This window comes from Oryza brachyantha, chromosome 6, assembly GCF_000231095.2.
Source record: "Oryza brachyantha chromosome 6, ObraRS2, whole genome shotgun sequence".
In the NCBI taxonomy this organism is placed as follows: Eukaryota; Viridiplantae; Streptophyta; class Magnoliopsida; order Poales; family Poaceae; genus Oryza; species Oryza brachyantha.
The window spans coordinates 5,593,858-5,616,191 of NC_023168.2; the positions used below are offsets into that span (position 1 = coordinate 5,593,858).

General features: G+C 41.8%; 2 protein-coding genes across 2 annotated transcripts; one reads left to right on the forward strand and one right to left on the reverse strand.

Moving 5' to 3' along the window:
• Positions 1–1,305: 1,305 nt before the first annotated feature.
• Positions 1,306–3,204, reverse strand: LOC102707968. Its single transcript, XM_006655900.2, has 3 exons — positions 3,095–3,204; positions 2,907–2,995; positions 1,306–1,682 (listed from the first exon to the last, which is right to left on the reverse strand). The coding sequence occupies exons 1-3, from the start codon at positions 3,122–3,124 to the stop codon at positions 1,535–1,537; spliced, it is 267 nt and encodes an 88-aa protein (XP_006655963.1). The 5' UTR covers positions 3,125–3,204; the 3' UTR covers positions 1,306–1,534.
• A 15,442-nt stretch (positions 3,205–18,646) lies between these two features.
• LOC102708250 (pyruvate dehydrogenase E1 component subunit alpha-2, mitochondrial) lies at positions 18,647–21,765 on the forward strand. The gene is made up of 8 exons (XM_006655901.3): positions 18,647–19,483; positions 19,556–19,635; positions 19,930–20,007; positions 20,224–20,319; positions 20,417–20,488; positions 20,780–20,833; positions 20,934–20,999; positions 21,141–21,765. The coding sequence occupies exons 1-8, from the start codon at positions 18,796–18,798 to the stop codon at positions 21,183–21,185; spliced, it is 1,179 nt and encodes a 392-aa protein (XP_006655964.2). The 5' UTR covers positions 18,647–18,795; the 3' UTR covers positions 21,186–21,765.
• The last annotated feature ends 569 nt before the right edge of the window (positions 21,766–22,334 follow it).

A 22,334-nucleotide genomic window follows, 5' to 3' on the forward strand; every position in this document is an offset into this window, starting at 1 on the left:
GCGGTAACCATGCCATTAAGGTCCTGGCGCCAGCTCCTACGAATGGCGGTTACCGGCCCAAACCGCGTGGCTTCGACCATAAAAATCGCGATTACCACTTTGAGTTTTATTGGGCCGTCCTTGCATAATATATTTTCCCTTTCTCAACTTTTTTTGTTTTCACTTTGTTGTTACGTTTAAATTTATCTTTTTCATCTATTTCTTTCACCAAACATCACTGTAAATTATTCTCTGTCACATACTTTTTTTTTCAAAATTTTGAATCCGACCAAATTTTATTGGTCCCTACTGCCCAATACCACTACCATGCCCCGACAGAACACGTGGTTACCACAGTTTTGTGTACCCTAATTCTCAAAACATAGTTAGTAGCTCATTTAAATTTGGTCATCTATATCTCTATTTAAACATACATCCAAAAAAGTATTCATTCTTTATATTTATTTGTACTTTGATAGATTTTGATTTTATTAATATATATCAACTATCAATTTCCCTTAGACATGTACTACTTAAGAAATATTCTTACATCCTCATTTAAAGTAAGGAGAGAGAAACTCCAAATTTAAAGTTTGTATCGTTACATGAATGATAAGTAAAAACTAAGGATGTGTTAGAGAAATATTGGACCATTTTTTTTTACCATTTATCATTATCATCATCTATTTTATAGATGGAGTTTGTGATAGATGAGTCACTAGACATACTCTTAGATTATTTAGCAAATATTAATGTTCAAAAGAAAAGACTATAATACCCAAAGATAAGTAATGAATTAGGTGGAGGGGTATATGAGATTAAAATAAGAAGAATTTTAAATAAAAAAATAATTGATAGGATAAGCAGTGCTACTATAAATATTATATTAGAAATAAATATAATTAGGATATATTTTAACTGACTGAGTACATATGTATAATTAACTTCCACGTGCTGCCAAAATTCAGTGCAGACAATTGACATCAAGGGTGATTTGTTTGGCTTTTCTATGAAAAAAAATTAAACGACATATTTAGAAATAAAAAATAATTTAATAATAAAGTTTTTATATACATATTGCTTAAAAATAAAATTCAGTGAAAAAAACCTAAAATCAACTCTAAATTTAAAATTTATTTAAAGCTGAAGATTCAAAATTTTGGTTTATAAGAATAAAAAAAACGAAAAACGGGTGATCCACGATGCAAAGGCAAAGCATGAAGGCCCTCGTCCCCTGCCTACATAATCAGTATACAAGTTAAAATTTTATATGGTTACCTTTCTCTTATCATTTAGGTAAAGTACCTCCAAATGATACACTGAACATAGACAATCAAACAACCAATGTAGAGGTAACACTCATCAATCATCAACGAATAGCATTGGAACATCTGTCAAGTCACCGACCACAAACACATATGGTACTCCCAACAAGAGGCATTTGATGTCCTCCGATTTATGGATGAGACAACATATGTAATGCTTGAAATGAGTACAATCCATCAATCCGCAAGAGTAACTAATAGCAGAGCAATCAGCAGCCAGCTAAAATCCTTCACTTTGGCTCAGTGAAGAACTTGTTAATAGTTGGCATGATCTCAGGGGTCTTGTCACGCACAAAGTTTCTTAGCCCATGCTCTGCGTAACGCCTCCCTTCCTCGTGGTTCTCGAGCACTCCAGCAGCCCTCCCTACCTTGTTAACCCTACAAATCAAAGCATTCTATATTTCAGGTTTACAATTAATTGTTAACAGAATCATCATCAGCTTCCATTAGCCCAAATTATCAGCACATCCAATCTTTACAAAGACATGAAAAATCATTTTGAAATGGAAGACAATACGCGTTTCCTTTGCATCAAACTGACATGCACTAAAAGCCCAATAGCTCATTACCCATCAAAATCCACTACACAACACACTGGTTAATACACCGGGTTTCCAGGTTAGGGCACGATAAAATTAAGAACTGTAAATCATGCCCTACCTGGTTGGTAATGGAACTGGATTATGACTGGAGTGGAAAAAGATTAGCACCACCCTGCCTAGAGTCACGAGTTGAACGCACTAACGTTTGAGCTCATATTTAGACAGGCTTAGCATGCATGTCCACAAAGACACAATTCATCTACCCGTGTTAGCAACACTTGGATCATGCCCAAGATGCATGCATGATGGTGGCAGTGAACGTCTATCCTCACTACTGTTTTACAATTTAGCCCTTAAATTTCTTGATATTAAAAACCAGTTAAATATAGATTGATATCTACATATAAATTCTTCAAATTAAGGTGACTATTTCATATAAGATAATATGATAACACATCATAAGATTCATAGCAAAGCATGGGCATTTAACTGGTCACCATGATTTCTGTAGAAAAACATTCTTCAAGTCAAGATACCGTACCAACTATCACGATGCTCCTCCAGAAAACAAACACCACAGAAAACATGTAAAGAGCAGTACATGTTCGCCGCAAATCGACACATGGCAAGCTCTCGCCCTTATCTTCTTCTACCAGGTTGGGTGCAGGTTTCTTAATTGTGTACTAACAAGTAACAACCTGGAGTACTAATCAATCCGAAAAAAAGGACATATAATTGTCAAGGTTCGCCAACCAAAACAAACCCACTCCCTGCTCAGTAAAAAAAAATGACGGCAGCAAATTTTCGCCTGAGAAAATACGTCGCTGTGAGCTGTGACATCAACCACTGCAGGAGTACCAAGTCAACGCTCATCGCCAAGTAATAGGCTAAAAACCATAAAGAAATGGACGACGGTAAGCTACCAGGACAGGCTTAATCACGAACCCAAAACCACACCAGATCTCATCTCCCCTCCCTCCTCCACACAGCAACTAGCAAAACGCACACATCTCACGCAGAAATCGATCAAGCAAAAACGAACACGCAGGCAGATCCAGACCTGACTTCGGGGTTGCCGGTGATGTTGCGGAAGAGCTGCATCCCGCAGATGGCGACGGCCACGCCCATCGCCGCGAACAGCGGGTACACCTGCATGCGCCCCATCGCCGTAAGCAAAACAAACAAACAAACAAAAAAGCAGCTCAAGAGCTAGCCAAACAAGGAATTGGAGGTGTTAGCTAAGCTCACCTCCGGTCGGACCCAGCGGCTGGCGGCCATCGGCGTCGGAGGGGCTCGGTCGCGGCGTCGGCGGCGGCGGAGAGGAGAGGGGAAAGTGGAAGGCGACGGTGCGAGAGGGAGTGGGAGGGGTGGGTGGAGTGTGGCTTTTATCACAGTGTGTGAGGTTGGTCGCTTGGAGCGGCAGTGTATCGACTGAAATCACGAAAATGCCCCTCGTCCGTTTCTGCTGTCTCTTTTGGCTGTTCTTGGCTCCTTGGCCCATTGTTTTCCATGAAAGCTGTGAGCTTGTCAACCACCGTTTGTGTGCTGGATCAAACAAAGAGAACCTATGGTTAGCTTTATATCTGTTGTATTGGTTTTAATGTATAACTGAGATAATTATTGTCCGGTTTATGTTTAATATTATTTACTCATGAAAATTTAAACAACTCTACCTATAAAAACAAAATTGTTGTTTAACTATTGTTATTAATGTTAAGCGACTCGAAGTATTTGTATTTAGTCTACTTTCAATTTATTTTAGAGAGCATCAATTGGGCGTAAATTTATATCAGTTTTGACTTCATAAGTATAAGTTCATGGTCAATTTCAAAAGGCTTACAGTAAGTTGTATAGAAAAAAAATTGCTATCTTACTATCCAACTCAGCAGGGGTGATTGTTTGGCTTTTTCATGAAAAAACCAAGCAACATATTTACAAATAAAAAATAATCTATAAAAAAAAATTATATACATATTCTTAACGATCTAAAAGCTAATACTGAAAAATAAACTTCGATTAAAAACTGCAAAATCAACTTATAATTTAAGGTTAAAAATTTAAATTTTGGTATATAACCATAAACCAAAAGATGGGAGCGCATCCATTTATAGCACTTAAATATTTAATGATCACTTGTATATGTGTGTCATGTGACCCTGTGTGGTGCATAATACATATCACTCCAATACTCTATTTGTTCAAACATACTAGGGATAACATTTTCTTACTGTCCCATAATAGGGGTATATATAATCATGTATTTACTAACACATCCCTCTTATCTAAATTTGATTTATTTTAAATTCTTCACCATTAAAACACCCAACTATTATATGCATTCATACGTTTTGATTTATGTTCTTGGTGTTTGCGTCTTATGTTCTGAAAAGGAGGGAGCAACTAGATATTTCTATACATACATACATACATACTATCACATTACTCCACAACTAGTAACGATAGCAGTTATGGGAGTTAGCAAGGATTAAGCACAAGATTAGGGGATGGGATGGAATTTGGGTGAGGGGGACAAATTTGGTCCGTAGAGGATGTTTATGGCATGAAGATGGTGGATTCCGTGCAATTGGCAGGGAAATTTCTTGGATTTGTGGTAAGAAGATGAACTTGAGGTGGCGGAGGGCGCACAACATCGAGAGATATTGGTGAAGGCCTAGAGAATCCATAAGTAAACACACACATCGTCTTCAAGCTAAACGTAACTACTCATGTGATGTGCTCTAGGTTACCACTCATATGAGGGGTGGCTTGGCTCTCTCCTATTCCCTCGCTTCTACGTAGGACTATAATGTAGAATTTCCTAGAGGTGGCTACTTGCTCACATACCTCTCTCAACCTTTATCCATGTCTTAGCTACGTTCCTTTTTCAATTCTTTTCCTAGATTTTTTTCTTAGTTTTATACACACGTTTTTTGAACTAATAAAGGTTGATTTTTATAAAAATGTTTCTATGTAGTAGTTCATCATTTCATATTTCTAAAGTAAAATCTCATCATTTATCAAACAGAACAGTTAAACCTTCGATATATTTTTCAAGTGGTACTAATATGTCCTAGAGGCAATCATAGAAATGGTTGTACCACATATTATGTTTTATATATTTATCATACATGGTTCTTAGATAACTCATTATTGATTAACGAATATGTGATTTGTTTATGAGACTCTTTATGCTGTAAGTTACCATTTCATCAAATGTTCCCTGATTAAATATCACATATGGAACAAATGTGATTAAAAGATCAACACATGTATTGATTAATGATCATGTCTCATGGATCATGTTATGGTGATACCAAATCGATCATGTGAACACATGTTGGAGAACATGATGTTAGACAGATCCAACGTGAGACACGCGAGAGTTATATACGATGTGCCATCAGTGTTCTTACTAAATGTTGATGTATAATCATTTGACTTGAGATTATCATGGCTCTCAACATGTGTAATGGATTGCTTAGGAACTACTAAACGCTACATTATGACTGGGTAGTTATAAAAGTAGTCTTCAGACTTATCATCAAACATGTAGTGGGATGTGAGTAATCAAGATAGAATTTACCCATTCTTTGGAGAGATATCTCTGAGTCCCTCGATGTTATAGATTATGAAAGTGCATGGCCATGTCAAAGGTGATTGAGGAGTCAATCACAAGTTAAGTAATCTATTACAGGATCGAGAGAATGATTAAGCTATTGAAAGAATGGCACATATAATCCGCTATTGGCATGTGAATCGAAAAGTAGTTTTGGGGTTACAACCAAATATTTGTGAACCTATGGGTGATACACTTAATGGGCTAGAATATGAGATTTGGATACTGATCCAATATGAGCTTAGTTTGGATACAGATCTGAGTAGGACTCGTACGGGCCTTGGAGGTCTACTTTCGTGTCTTATAAATATACAGAGGCAAGGAGGTTGGTTTTCGTATGAAAACCCTAGTCGTCCTCCAGTTCTCTTCCCGAGCCAAAACCCTAGCCGCGCGTGGATGCTAGCACATCTGCGCACGACGTTACTTTCCTGTACGTGTGGTACCAGAAGAGGCATCGCCATGTCGCGGTGCTGATCGGCAAATCTGCATCCTAAGGTGCATGCGCATGGAAGAAAAGATCGAGTTGCAACAATCAACTGTTTTCTCTACATCGACTCGCATCAGATCACCGACACTACTTTGGCTATTTAGTACCTTCTTCCGCTGCACAGTTGTAGGATCAAGATGTCGACTAGAGGGGGGTGAATAGGCGATTAAAATTAAATCACCTCTAATTAAAACTAACCTAAGTTGCTAGGCTTGGTGGGGAGCAAGACTAAACAAGTGACTAGGTTATGTTTTGCAATCATAGGGTGATAGGGGCTCAATTATATCACTAGGAAAGTAAATCACACTTTCTAAGTCTAGCTTTGCAATCCTAGGGTGAAATGATCATAAGTATATTTCTAGGAATGTAAATTGCACAAATGTAAATGTGGCAAGTAAGAGAGACAATGAGACAAGCAATTTTTCACCGAGGTTCGGAAACTCGCCGGTTTCCTACTTACCGTTGAGGCGAGCCCAACTCCATCGCTTAACCATAAAGCCACCGCACGCCCCCTTTGTCAAGGGGTGGGCAAAACGGGAGCCAGCCCAAGGAGAGGACTACCCAAGCCTCGATCACTAGGGTTGTTCTTCCTCCACGCCGGAGATGGCGAACACCGAGCCACTCACAAGCCGGCATCGGGCCTCTTCCACAACTTCTTGGAGAGATCACCGGGCAACTTCTCCTCAAGCCATCTAGGATGCGGCAACCTCCAAGAGTAACGAGCGATGACTCGGTGTGGAGATGATCAAGTGCCACAGTAGCTCTACAATGAAGCAATGCACTTGACTCTTGTTTAGAACTCCCTCAAACACACTAAATGGATGAACCCTAAGCCCAAATGAGTGTGAGAGAGATGCAAGAGGTGTGAGCAATTAAAATGGCTGCCAAGAGAGCTCCCTTGCTGTTGGTGGGGGGGGTGTTTATACCCCCACCAACAAATTCTAGCTGTTGAGGTCGAAATGCCCCAATTCTATATACTGCGGTCTGACCGAGGTATGTGGCCAGTTAGATCGTGCTACTATGCAACGGCTAAAAAACTAGCCGTTGGAGCTTTGACGATGATGTCAGGGGCCTGGACGGTCAGACTGGGGTTGAGCGGACGGTTAGACCGACCTCTGCTTGGTCAGACCGCCATCAGCTCGGTCTGACCGACTACATCTCTGTCGGCTCTGTATCGGCTAACCCGAGGGGCCAAAAATCGACCAACAGGGGGCTGGTCAGACCGCCCGGGCACCAGAGGTCAGACCGGCCCAATTGGCCGGTTAGACCGCCACAAGGTGGCCGGTCAGACCGTCCGTTGGCCTGCGGTCAGACCGCCCTACATCCCACGGTCTGACCGACCTAGGTCTGGCCGACTCCAATGAGTTTTGCAAGAATGAAAATATGTTTAAAGTGTTTATGCAAATGACCTAATGTGGCAATTAAAATCATCTCTTTGCTAGGTCATTACCCTTTTAATAGTACGGTAAAGCTAAAGATGAACTAGGAAAATTTGATCACCCCTTCACCTCGATCAATTTAAAACTTAAACACTAGTTTTACCGACTCCTTCCATTTTGCTTTGCGCCATCAAGTTTAATCCATCAATAATCATCTATAGACACACATGAGTGAATCTAAACTGAAACATGTATCTTACATATAATGGTTAGTTCATAATTAGCGTTTGTCATTAATTACCAAAATTAACGGCGGGCCTAGATGCTTCAACAGTGCGCCATATGGTAACAATTTATGATATACTACTGATATGATTTCTGGTTTACATGGTAGAAAATTTTGTTTTATGCTATTATAGCCCACTCATATCCCTACACAAAGATGACACCATCTCTCTCTTCAATTTGTCTTTTGTATAATTTTTCTATACATTCCAATTCAGCCCAGTCACCATTGCTGATCTGGTGTCTCAACAATTGAATCCACCTAACACAACACAGATGCAGATGTCTCGACGTAGTGGAACGTAGCGGTGCTGAACTCTTAGTGAGCAAATAACCATCTCCTCTGTAGTGTGAGTTTGTGCCTTATCTTACCGTTCATCTTCCGCTTCCGTTTATACTTATAAGTCAAATTTTAAATTTGTAACTTAAAATTTAAACTTTATTTTAGGGCTTTTGATCGTATTTTGCAGCTTTTGCTTTTAGATCGATAAAAATACATATATAAAAAATTTATTCACAAATTATTTATCGTTAGTAAATATGTCGTTTTCTTTTTCTCTTCGAGAAGCCAAACGATCAACACCTTATATTATACTGACTCTATTTCATATTGTAAGACTTTTTAGTCTTGTCTAAATTCATTAATTGATGAATGTATAACTTATATATATGTCTAGATTCATTAGCATCCATATTAATCTAGATAATTTATATATATGCTCCATCTTCTAGTTTTTCTTCCTTCCAACTACCTTGCATCTGACATTGATGTGAACTACAACTAATGACCCTTGTTGGTTATTGATCGCTTATACTACCTTCTTTTTTTCACAAGTGCTAGTTTTATACACTACTAAGCAAATGCTGCTGAAAAGAAATAGTTTGTAAAATCAAAAGAATCACAACTTTGTAAATTAACACGGCTGGTTAATATACATCAAAAACATCCATATGCATGATAATTTTGACTCTGGTGGTAAAAGATAGGAACTTTATGGAAAGTGAGATTGACGTGGTCACGTACTATTATATAAGTTCTCTGTCATAAAAATACAATTAGCATAATCGAATTCTCCACTGACATGGCCAAAAGGGTAAGCTCTACAAACAGACCAGCGAAATGTTTAGTTTATTTTTTAATAAGTAAAAAGAGTCAAATAATTCTAAATTATTATATGATCCGAGAAGTAAATTTCACCGCGATGACCGATGTCGGTCATTTTCATATCACTACTCACAAGCCTTTGTTCAATAACCCATGCTAATATTTATCGACACATTGTTGAAAAATAGATAATAACAGATTTTTCTGATGTTTTTATCATAATTATTTATCATATAAACGATAGAATTAACTACTATAGAGTTAAAATAAAAAATAAATCCGAGAAAAAGCTAAGGAAGAAGGCAAATGTGCTATGTTTTGATGAAAGATGAAACATTTTCTATTCTTTTGATAAATATTTAATGTTATAAATGATGAAATTAACTACTACAGAGTTGAGAAAGAAAAAAATATGAGAAAAAGCAAACGAAAGAAGACATATGTTCTATTTGTTGCTAAAAGATAAAATATTTTTTGATTTTTTATAACTATTTAATGGTATAAACAATATAATTGATTATCGAAAGGTTGAAGATATATTTTAGAAATTTAAGATGACGTAGAAACTTTTTCATATAAAATGCATCGTTTAGTAGACGTACATGCCAAAGCCAGAAAAGTCTAGAAAATAATAAAAAAACACGAACTTAGTTCTTCCCATGCAATTATATTTTACGTGAGCCTAAAGGTAAAATACACTGCTAGCTGGTCCATCCATGCATGGACGTGGTTTTGATTCTTGAAGTACCTCACCAGCTCCTCCTAGGGTGAGGATTCGATCACCTGCCATTGCTAATTGCTTAGCAATTGTAGGCCAGCACAGTAAAAGAGTAGAGAGAAAGACAAAGTACTATAGTATATGCACGATAGCTTAAAAATAATAATATATTTACTATTTTATACTGTAGCATATAAATATAGCATATTGATCCGTAGCCGTTTATCTTAAAAAGGAGGGCTAAGATTTATCAAGTAATGATACACTGTTCATTCTCTATCACTAATATGAAATGGTAGAGAATCCACTCCCCTAGGGTGGGGGCAGGGGGCACTTCAGTCATTCGCGCATGCTCATCCCGTGACCTGTTGTTGGCTGCTGTTTCACGCCCATCATCCGTGCCCAAAACAAAGCATATTCCACTGCACGGAGCCAACAAGGCAACCAAGCTGGTGTCCAGTTGTGGGCGGCGAGCTTGTGACATAAATAATTCAAGATGGAGTGCAGTGAAATGCCACCGGAAAAAAAGTAATATAAACCGTCCGGATTTGTTTGGGAAAAGCGATTTCTTTTTTTTTAACGTCTGCGTCATCGTTATCTCTAATGTCAACTGCTCGCCTCGCTCCGGCTCTGTGGCCTCTGCATCCGGCCAAAGCGGATTTTATTAATAATGTTCGAAAGATGTCGTGTCTCGGTTTGCAATCCAAGGAGATATGTAGCACCCTATTCATTTTGCTTTTCATAAATATAAACGATAAACGAAAGAGTATTTTTAAGAGTTACTATGATATACCATCATTTTCTATTTATATAGTATATCTAAACGAAACTATTTAAATTTAATACGAGAAAGAGTACGTAAGTACACGTTGCTTATTAAATCGTTACCTCATTAAAAATTTTAATTTCAATTTCAAACTAAAATTAAAATTAAAACTTTGGCCTACGTGCATAAGCATATGGGAAAAGATGATGACGTAATTCTCGAATTTAATAGTATGAAAGGAAGTATTCTCCAACTGCTCTGAAGAACGATACCACTGTTAACACCAGATTTTGGCAAATGGACGTTATTGATTGAAACACGGTTGAAGACTGAATCGGATGGGAAGACTCGGATCGGCTAGAGACAGGAAGCTGGACGCAAAGGGATTACAGCCGATAGAATCCAAATCGGACAAGGATGGGAATCCGATTGGGTCCAAAGCCTGGGGATAAGTTAGGTGTTTAACTGTGAGTCCGTGTAAGATTAATTAGGATTTATCTTGAAGTTTGTTTAGGATTCTGTTGTTTAATTAGAGTCCGAATAATGTAAAGTTAGATAGTAGCGGATTCTTATCCGGTTAGTTATTTCCCGGGGCTATAAATAGAAGTGTCCGGGTCATTGTAAATTACCTCCAGATCAATATAACTTGGCGCATCGCCTCAAACCTTCAACTTGCTTGAGCTTTCGGTGCGGAGTTTGTCAGCTTCGCAATGTAAGTTCTAGTTCGTTAAAACCCGTCGATCAACTAAGACAGAACTGTCTCGGTTAAGTCCGATCTTCTGCTTGGTTGATCGGCGGGCTGAGTTCTATTATTACTTTTGGTCTGCGTTGATTTAAAGTAGTTTTAGCGCTCGTTCAAGTCTCTATGAGTTCTTATTCTCAATCTGACGGTATTGTTCTAATCGGCCTGGTTTTACCTCGGTTCGGTACGATCAATCTGGTTTATTATATTCATATTGTTAGATTGAATTGAGAGTTCGTAGAGGCTTATCGCCGGAGTTGTAGCCGGTATTACCTTGAGTAATCTGTTGATTAGTTGGTTAAACCTGTCGGTCTTCATGTTTCTATGGGTATATTGTACTAAACTGCATACTGTCTCGGTTAGGTTTGATCTATGTATGTTCAGTATAATCTGTTCGTAGGAATCTGTCCGATCGGTTGAGTTTTATGAATTAGTTGATGGATTACGCTATTCTGCTATCTAATTATTTGTAGACCACAATATTCGTCTGATGCTGTACGTGGCTATGCTTAGATCTGTATTGTCTCGATTAAGTTCGATCTTCTAGGTCTGGATTAGGCACATATGCTGTTGGTTGTTATTGTTTTGTACGAATAATTAGTACGGCGTTCCAGTTTATTGTATAAATTCCATGCTTAGCCTTGCATCGGCTAACAATTTAGCGGATGATAAATATTGGGGTGGTCTGATCGGCCGGTTAATCTTAAGACTGTCTCGGTTGGGTTCGATCTTTTAAGATTAATTTGCCGGTTGGCTTATCTAGTATTTATCCTGCTTCTGACTTAGCCGATTGGGCACATTTATAACTGTTATCACGAAATTCCTGTAAAGCCGATCGACTAGTCTATCGGCTAGGGTCCTGGAACGGTATCGGCTATCTGGTCGATAGCGATTTCGGGGTTAACTATTTGCTATGTTATATCTTGTCAGTACAGGATCAAACTGACTGGCATGCTCAGTATTTCTAAGAATTAGGTCCTGCACTGGAATGGTCTAAGATTGATTCACATGCCTACGTGTGTGACCGTTGATTGTTATTTTCAGCGCCAACAACCACAAAATGACGTATTCATCCATTGATGTTACCTTTGTGAAAGGCTAGTTTAAACTGTTAATTAACCCACTCGTTTATTTTAAACAAAAGTCATACGGATCAGATGAGGCAGAAACAAAATATCTCCACGCTCAAATCAAATCACGAATTCGGCCACAAAGTACGAATTAATTCGGTCAACCGAGGACCACGAAAAAAAATTCGGCCTACATAAGTCTACGAACAAATTCAACCCACCAATTCATGCCCCAAAATTTAGCCCACAAATGAATTAGGCCCATCCATTATACGTCAGCGAATTGGACCTACAAAAAAGAACGAATGAATTAGGCCTATTATTTTCAATCCGACGAATTAGGCCCACCAATAAATTTGGCTCAATTCATTCATACCAAAGGATTAGGCACACGGATGAATTAGCCCATCTAGTTACCATAAAAAGTTTAGCGCTGAATTTATCCCACTTGATGCTGCAGTACGAATTTGGCCTAGCCTGATTTCCGTCAATGAATTTAGCCCATTAGTTAATTCGCTCCACTTAATTCTTATAATTCGCTCCACTTAATTCTTATAATTCGCTCCACTTAATTCTTATACAGCGATTCGATCCACAACTCCATTCGGCCCATGTAATACGCACAAACCAATTAAGCCTACTAATGAATTCGGCCTATCTAATCCTGGTAGCCGATTTCTGTGTATGAATAAAGTTGGCCCAGCTAATTCTCTTCAGCGAATCCAGCCCATAAGTAAATTGGCTCAGCTAGCTATACTCAACAAATTTAGCCCATAACTGAATTAGGCCCACTCAATTCCCGTCAACGTATTCGGACCAAGAAATAATTGAGCCTGCCTACTGCCCATCAACTGCAGATTCAAGCCCATCGTTTTCAGAGCTGAAATTGGTAAATCATTCACTCCTCCCGCTGAAGTTGGTAATACAGTTCATGAGCTTCTTACCACCAAGCTTCTTAATATTTTGCTTTTCATAAACAATAAACGAAACTATTTAAATTTGATTTGTGGAAGAAATTTTTATATACGTGTTCTTAGCGATTGAAAAACAAAAACTAGAAAATAAACTATTATGTAAAAATTCAAAATTAACTTCAGATTTAAATTTTAAATTTAAATGTTTTACTTACATGCATGAGCGAAGATATGAACGTAACTCTCGAATTTATTAGTATGGAAAGGGTATTCTCCAACTGCTCTGAAGAGAAAATGACGTACTCATCCATTTGATGAGACCTTTGTGAAAGACTAGTTTAAGACATTAAGCTCCTAGTTAATCCGCTTGTTTATTTTATACGAAAAGCATACGGATCAGACGGAGCAGAAACATCATCTCCTCCACAGTATAAATCAAATCACGAATTCGGCCCACCAAAATGTACATATTAATTCGATTCTACGGAGGCCCACGGAAAACTTCTGGCCTACCTAAGCCCACAAACAAATTCAACCCACAGAATTCATGGCCCTAAATTTGGTCCACAAATGAATTAGGCCCATCTGTTGTACGTTAGCGAATTGGACCCACGAAAAGCACGAATGAATTAGGCCTATTATTTCCAGCCGTCAAATTAAGCCCACCAGCATATCTGGATCACTTCACTCACACCAAAGGATTAGACTCACAGACGAAATTAGCCCATCTAGTTACCACAAAAGTTTGGGACCGAATTTAGACCACTTGATGCTGCACTATGAATTTGGCCCACTACTGAATTCGACCGAATTCTGCCCACAACAGTATTCAACCCAACATCGCCCACAAGTGAATTTCAGGCCACATGTAAATTTGGCCCATACGATTCCCATCCAGGATATTGGCCCACAAATGAATTTTGCACGGGCGAATTGGGCCCGACTCAATTTCCCTAAATGAATTTAGAGCAGCGAATATGGCCCAGCATGATTGCCGTTAACGAATTCAGCCCATTAGTTAATTCGGTCCATTTAATTCTTATACACAAATTCGATCCACAACTGCATTGAGCCCATGTAATACGCACCAACTAATTCAGCCTACTAGTCAATTAGGCCCAGGTACTTTGCTTCAACGAATCCAGCCCATAAGTGAGTTTGGCCCAGCCAGCTGTCCTGGACTAATTTAGCCCATAACTCAATTAGGCCCACAGCCTATTCGGACCAAGAAACAATTGAGCGTACCTACTGCCCATCAACTGCAGATTCAAGTCCATCATTTTCGCGATCCAACTGGTCGGAGGAGCGGACCGCTGCCGAAAGGTGTTCGATAAAATTCGCGCGTCGCAGAGCGACGGCTTCACCGCCGGTGGCCTTTCCCCAGCGCAAAACCTCCAAACCTCAATGGTCCGCCCGATCGGGTCGCGTCGTGGCGCCGCCATGGCCGCGGCCTTCGTCCTCCGCCGCCTGCACGCCGGGCGCGTGGTGGCGCTGCCCCAGATGCTGATGAGTGATGGCCGCCCACGGTGACTCCGACGCGACGGAGGCGCTCACCATCGAGACCTCGGTCCCCTACAAGTCCCACATAGTGGACTGGCCGTGGCGCGAGGTGACCCCCACCCCGCGGGAGCTGGTCTCCTTCTGCGGCATGTTCGTCGTGCGCCGCGCCGAGATCGCCAAGCTCATCCGTGAGGTCGTCGCAGCCTTCGCCGAGCTCATGGTCATGGGCCGCCGCGACGGCTGCTCCGGGGTTGAAGGTACTCGTTGTTCAATCTCTTTGTGTGATGGAGTTGATCTGTTGATGTGAGAGACAAGAACTAATCTTAACTGAACTGAATTAACCAGTGTGTTTCAGTTCATCATTTTTTCTGATCATCTCTGAGGTCTGTCTGTGTGACTTAGTTCTTTATAGTGCAATGATCTAATCTTGCCTGCTATAGAAGACATGCCGGCATGGAGTTGACCATGTTGGTGCTCTTGTTTGTATCATAGTGATGATGTTGTGTTACCCTGCGTTTGGTGCAGGTTGATAGTATGGATGTTCTTGGAGTGAACCAAGTGTTGCAAATCAGAGAAACTCACGCAAATACGGTGGACACAAATCAAAGCACACAGAGTATTTTTTGCGGCACCGCACGCAAACTTGGCACCTTTTCTCTTGGTTTTCTTGTGTTCTAAACGATTACAATGAGCAGCTATTTGTAACCCACGCACACCCACTGGATGAGCACCTTCTTCGCACACGACGCCTCACGTCCTTGGTCGCATCTCCACAAGTTCTGACGGCGTGCTTGCTTGCGCCTCACGAGCAGGAGCATTTGCAACTGATCCACACACTGGAATCCAAAGCAAACTAACTATGCATGCAAGCACTGCCTACACCACTACCTGCTCCAAACGTGCACGTGATCAAGACTTGACTAATCACATGGCCGCTAATCACCTACATGCATGGCAGAACTCAACTTCTAGCCACCCTGCCCAATCTGCACGCACAAGCATGAGACTAATTACATGCATGATTTACTTGGCTGCCAATCTACTACAAAGCACTTTCTACCACGCGCGAATTTGGCCGACGCAACTTCCGCTAATGAATTCCGAGCAGCGAATGTGGCCCAGCCTTTCCGTCAACGAATTCAGCCCATTAGTCAATTCGATCCAGAACTGCATTCGGCCCATGTGATGCGCACCAACTAATTCAGCCTGCTAATGAATTCGGCCTACCTAATCCTGGTAGCCGATTTCTGTCCGGAAAAAGTATACCCAAGGTCTCTCATCTTCTCACCAAGTTACAAAATCGTCTCTAAATCGCAAAACCAGATATAGGACATCCATGAACTTGCAAAACCGTTCACTTTAGGTCCTTCGGTGGTTTTGACTCGGTTTTTTCTAACGTGGCAGCCGAGTCAGCGTGGGACCCACATGTCATGATGCCACGGCTTCACCCCTCCCTTCCTCTCTCTCTCACTTTTCTCCTCTAGGCAACCAGCCGACGGATGGGGGGAGGTCGCGGGGATGAGATGGGAGAGGAGGAGGCCCGGTGGCCAAAGACGAGGCGGCGGTGGTGGCTGCGATGCGGAAGTAGGCCGCCGCGCGCCCATGCCTAGTTTACCCAGAGCAACCAATTACAGATGCAAACAACCCAAAATAGTGGAAAAGAAAGCACTAATAATTTGAGAAATGCAATCTTTCTCTCCTAGATCACTCCTAAGTCCCAATAGTCCAATCCAAACCACCAAATCAAATCAGGGTTCAAAGTACCTAATTGCATCATACATATTTATCCCATTCCACGAACAACTAAACCTTACCATCTCTACTCGCATAGATCCGACGGGAAAGAAGAAAAAAAAAAGGTTACACCACCGAATGGGGAGATGACTTGTTCCCGCCGTCCTTGGAGACCTTCTTGCCGAAATGGATGTGGCGGCCGGCGTAGATGCCGCGCTTGGCCCTGGCCATGATGACCTTGCTATCAGGCAACATGTTCTTCACCAACCCCATCAGCTCCGTCGGCAGCTTTCCCTTGCCGCCCCTACAGCGCAGCACCTTCTTGTACATATCCCGCGCATGGAACGACATCTTCCTCACTACCTCCTCCTCCAACGACGGCAACGGCTGGTTGCTCAGCGAGGTTTTGGTGAGGGCTGGGGATTCGGGGTTCCGCTGGACTCGTCATCGCGCGGTTTGTTGGGCCGGGTGTCCTGGCATTTTATTCTTTTTCAGATCTTTTTTCCATGTGCGCGCCACGTCAATGCCATATAGGACGATGACTTAGTCAAAGGAGCCACGTATGTGCTACATCAGCTAAAACCGGGGACAAAACCACCCAGGGACCTCGTTTGCACCGGTTTTGAAAGTTGAAGGACGTGTTATATCTGGTTTTTCGGTTCAAAGATGATTTTGTAACTCGGTGATAAGATGAGGGACCTTCGGTATACTTTTCCCTTTCTGTCCATAAGGGAATTCGCTTCAACGTATGGATAGATTTGGCCCAGGTAATTCGCTTCAACAAATCCAGCCCATATGTGAATTTGGCTCAGCTAGCTATACTCAACAAATTTAGCCCATAACTGAACTAGGCCCACTCGATTCTCGTTAACGTATTCGGACCAAGAAATAATTGAGCCTACCTACAGCCCGTCAACTGCAGATTCAAGCCCATCGTTTTCTCGGCTGAAGTTGGTAATTCATTCACTCCTCCCGTTGAACTTGGTGATACAGTTTCTGAGCTTCTTAGCACCAAGCTTCTTAATATTTTGCTTTTCATAAACATAAACGAAACTTTTTAAATTTGATTTGTGGAAGAAATTTGTATATACATGTTCTTACCGATTTAAAAATAAAAACTAGAAAATAAACCATTATGAAAAAAATCAAAATTAACTTTAGATTTAAATTTAAAATTCTACTCACATGCATAAGTATGAGCGAAAAGATCTGAACGTAATTCTTGAATTTATTAGTATGAAAAGGGTATTCTCCAACTGCTCTGAAGAACAAATGATGTATTCATCCATTTGATGAGACCTCTGTGAAAGGCCAGTTTAAGCTGTTAATTAATCCGCTTGATTATTTTAAACGAAAAGCATACGGATCAGACGGAGAAACATTATCTCGTCCACAATCAAATCAAATCACGAATTCGGCCGAAAAAAATGTACAAATTAATTCGGTCTACCGAACCACATGGAATAATTACGTCCTACCAAAGCCCACGAATAAATTAAACCCAACGAATTAATGCTCCTAAATTTGGTCCACAAATGAATTAGGCGCATCCATTGTACGTTAGCGAATTGGACCCACGAAGAAGCACGAATGGCCTATTATTTCCAGCCGTCAAATTAAGCCCACCAACACATCTGGCTCACTTCACTCACACCAAAGGATTAGGCCCACAGAAGAAATTAGCCCATCCAGTAACCATAAAAATTGGGACCGAATTTGGCCCGCTACTGAATCCGACCGGATTCTACCCACAAAAGAATTCAGCCCAACACTGCCCACAAGTGAATTTCAGCCCACCTGTATATTTGGCCCATATAATTCATGTCTATGATATTGGCCCACGGATGAATTTGGACCAGCCAGATTGCCGTCAACGAATTGACCCCATTAGTTAATTCGGTCCACTTATTTCATTTGAACCAATTCGATCCACCACTGCATTCGGCCCACGTCATTCCCACCAACTAATTCAGCCTACTAGTGAATTCGGCCTACCTAATCCTGGCAAACGATTTCTATGTATGGATAGATTCGGCCCAGGTAATTCGCTTCAACGAATCCAGCCCATAAGTGAATTTGGCTCACCCAGCTATCCTCAACAAATTTACCCCATAACTGAATCAGGCCCACTCGATTCCCGTCAACATATTCGGCCCAAGAAACAATTTAGCCTACCTACTACCCATCAACTGCAGATTCAAGCCCATCGTCTTCGCGATCCAAGTGCTCGGAGGAGTGGACTGCTCCCGACAGGTGTTCGATCAAATTCGCGCCCCGGACAGCGAAGCGACGGCTTCGCTGATGGCGAACTGGACGCCGCCATGTGCCCCCGGCGCGTGAGCTCCACCGCCGCCGGCTTTTCCCCTACCGCGCCACCTGTGTCCCGTGCTCACTTTCTTTAATGACAAAGCGAGCCTAGTCACGCTAGCTTCCAGCTTCTCCTACCCACCGCGCCACGCGGCCGCTCCCCGCGCGACACAACGACGCCACCTCTCTGCTCCGCCTCCTCTCCGCTCAACCGCTGCCGGCGCCGCACGCTGCGGCTGCTGCCGCTGCCTCGTCCAGGTCCAAACCCACCGCGAAACCCCCAAACCTCTGTGTTGCGCTCGATCGGGTCGCGTCGCGGCGCTGCCATGGCCGCGGCCGTCGTCCTCCGCCGCCTGCACGCCCGGCGCGTGGCGGCGCTGCCCCAGACGCTGACGGCCGCCCGCGGCGTCTCCGACTCGACGGAGGCGCTCACCATCGAGACCTCGGTCCCCTACAAGTCCCACATAGTGGACCCGCCGGGGCGCGACGTGACCACCACCCCTCGGGAGCTGGTCTCCTTCTTCCGCGACATGTCCGTCATGCGCCGCGCCGAGATCGCGGCGGACTCCCTCTACAAGGCCAAGCTCATCCGGGGCTTCTGCCACCTCTACGACGGCCAGGAGGCCGTCGCCGTGGGCATGGAGGCGGCCATCACCCGCGCCGACTCCATCATCACGGCCTATCGCGACCACTGCATCTACCTCGCCCGCGGCGGGGACCTCGTCGCCGCCTTCGCCGAGCTCATGGGCCGCCGCGACGGCTGCTCCCGCGGCAAGGGAGGCTCCATGCACTTCTACAAGAAGGACGCCAACTTCTACGGCGGCCACGGCATCGTCGGCGCGCAGGTGCCGCTCGGCTGCGGCCTCGCCTTCGCGCAGAAGTACAGGAAGGAGAGCACCGTCACCTTCGACCTCTACGGCGACGGCGCCGCCAACCAGGGCCAGCTCTTCGAGGCGCTCAACATGGCCGCGCTCTGGAAGCTGCCCGTCATACTCGTCTGCGAGAACAATCACTGTGAGCTCGCTGCATTGTTCATCGCTGCAGCAACTGCAGAGTGTTTGATTTGGTATGCTTGATTTTGCACAGATGGGATGGGAACAGCAGAGTGGAGGGCATCGAAAAGCCCGGCGTACTACAAACGCGGCGACTACGTGCCCGGGTTGAAGGTAACTGAACACTCGCTGTTCTTCAATCTTTTTGTGTGTGATGGAGTTGATCTGTTGATGTGAGAGGCAAGAACTAAACTTAAACTGAACTGAATTAACCAGAGTGTGTGAGTTCATCATTTTTTTCTGATCACCAATTCACCATAATCTGTGGTCTATTTATCTGACTGAGTTGTTTTTACTGCAATTATCTTGCCTGCAATGCAATAGAAGGCATGCCAGCATGGAGTTGGCCTAGCGTGTTGGTGCTCTTGTTTGTGTCATTGTGATGATGTTACCCTGTGTTTGGTGCAGGTTGATGGCATGGATGTTCTTGCAGTGAAACAAGCTTGTAAATTTGCCAAACAACATGCTCTTGAAAATGGTCCGATTGTAAGTACGCAGGAATTTTGCTGATTCTGTCATTTTGATTGTGCACATTATGGACTTTTGTGATCTATCAAAGGTTGAGCCCGAATACACTGCTGGTAGTGTGAATTAGCTCATGCTATTCAATAGATTCACTGCTAATAAATAGGAAATGAGACAATTAAGTTTCTTGGATATGCATCATGCATGTAACTTTTCTGTATCCTCTCGGTGTTATAGATTCTTGAGATGGACACCTACAGATACCATGGACACTCCATGTCAGATCCAGGTAGCAGTTACCGAACCAGGGATGAGATCGCAGGCATAAGACAGGTCAGGATGGGCATGAGCTTTCAAGTCTCGACTCAAAACTTAATTTCCACCAAATGCATAGATTCTGAGTAAGTAGTTCGTGTTATGATGCCAACAGGAACGTGATCCAATTGAAAGGGTTAGAAAGCTACTACTAACCCATGACTTGGCAACAACACAAGAACTCAAGGTATTGTATTATGGTAACTATAAGTATTAAATAGCATCACTAAGCAGTAACACAAGATGTAGCGTGATATTTTCTTTGATTGAAACCAGAAAAATCTAAGCCAGCTGTATATTCCACTATATGTTCTTCCTGTGCTGTACTATAAGTCTATAACTGCAAATGAGTATCACAAAGTACTGTGTCCTTTACATAAGATTTGCTTTGGCAAAAAAAATAATAATAATAAAGAGAGAAATCCTAATTCAGCTGTATATTTTAAATTTTTTATGATGTTCTATTTGTTCTGACTAGGACATGGAGAAAGAAATCAGGAAGCAAGTCGACACTGCCATAGCTAAAGCAAAGGTCTGAACTGTAATTATAATATGTTCTCAACATGTTTCATCCATTCAATCAATCAAACTATCTGTGCTTATAAATGCATGGCACACTTTCAATACCGCAGGAAAGTCCAATGCCTGATCCATCTGAGCTCTTTACAAATGTATATGTCAACGACTGTGGTCTAGAGGTAAGCAGATGCCAAGGGAAATTCATTCAGAATTCTAGATATCTCAGTAATTTGTCGTCTATGCAAATGTTATGCTTAATTTGTTTCCCTATCGAAAATTTGATGGATGAACCTAACTTATCGTATATTCCTATGATTCAGTCCTTCGGGGTAGACAGGAAGGTGGTGAGAACTGTACTTCCTTAGGCTGCCCATCAAGAATGTTGGCTGCCTTAAGCTTTATAAACGCAAATGAAGAGGAGAAATAATACAGGTGAAGGAAATCCTTAACGCTGAATCAATACCTCACATTTTACCGAATAAATTCTGTATAGAGATGAATCAACTGTCAGAATTCTGTATCACGCTGCTATTATTTCCTCATGTTTTCTGAACCCAATCACTTTAGAATTTAAAAGTGCTCTGCGTGCTGCGGTGAAATGCAGATCAGCAGATGTAAATGTAATATCCTCAGGAAGCGTGTATGGTCATGAATTGTCAACATGCAGGTGATTCCTGTCGTTGTGCTGTTGACCTCATCACTTTAGAATGTAATATCCTTTGCTTAGATGTAAATCTGTGCATAAGGCTGTGTGCTTAGGAGGGACGCGGTTCCTCTGATTTGAAGTCAGAGAGACGTGGGTCCCTGACATGTGGGCCCCACCGTCCACTGGTCCATATATCAGCCTCTCTAACTTAAGTCAGAGTATCCGTTCCTTTTGAGATGCTTACAGATTTACTATGTAGGCTGTGCTTCCTTTCCTGGTAAATGTATTCAGTCGTCATTCTGGAGATACACTGAGTAGTCTTGCTCACAGATTTACCGTTAGTCTTCTTAGCTAATTAACCATGCCACGCAACATCGGCCTCATATTTTTGCTTTTGTACTTATAAAGCAAAACTTAATTTTTAACCGAGTTGACTTTAGAGTTTTTTTCATCATAATTTATTTAAGAACATATATATAAAATTTTTATTCATAAATTATTTTTCGTTTGTAAATATATCATTTGAGTTTATTAGGGATGAAAACAAATCGAATACAGTAAGAAATTAGCTCAATCATATTCGCTTTCATTTTTTCTTCGAATTGAAATCGGATTTGGAAACCTGGATACGAAAACGAAATGGAATATTATTGAACACAAATATGAAGTGAATACGAAACGAATATGGTGACAAATATTAATTGGCAAAATTTGCTAAAGACATCGAAAAAACACGTAATTAACTAGTGGACACTGTAAGATCACGAATTTGCTGCAGGGCACCACAAACGTGTGTAATTAGCTATAGGGCACTCCAGCCAGTTTTTTATTATTTTTAGAGTCAAAAATTCTAAAAATAACGAGATTG

What these genes read in the sequence shown, in the direction of transcription:
- LOC102707968 (XM_006655900.2), bottom strand. Translation starts at nt 3,124, where the DNA reads ATGGCCGCCAGCCGCTGGGTCCGACCGGAG. An exon ending in GCCGCTGGGTCCGACCGGAG is followed by an intron (nt 2,996 to 3,094) that starts GTGAGCTTAGCT and finishes GGGCGCATGCAG; the next exon opens with GTGTACCCGCTGTTCGCGGC. An exon ending in ACCGGCAACCCCGAAGTCAG is followed by an intron (nt 1,683 to 2,906) that starts GTCTGGATCTGC and finishes TTTGATTTGTAG; the next exon opens with GGTTAACAAGGTAGGGAGGG.
- LOC102708250 (XM_006655901.3), top strand. Translation starts at nt 18,796, where the DNA reads ATGGCCGCGGCCGTCGTCCTCCGCCGCCTGCACGCCCGGCGCGTGGCG. An exon ending in CTCTTGAAAATGGTCCGATT is followed by an intron (nt 20,008 to 20,223) that starts GTAAGTACGCAG and finishes TCGGTGTTATAG; the next exon opens with ATTCTTGAGATGGACACCTA. An exon ending in TCAACGACTGTGGTCTAGAG is followed by an intron (nt 21,000 to 21,140) that starts GTAAGCAGATGC and finishes CCTATGATTCAG; the next exon opens with TCCTTCGGGGTAGACAGGAA.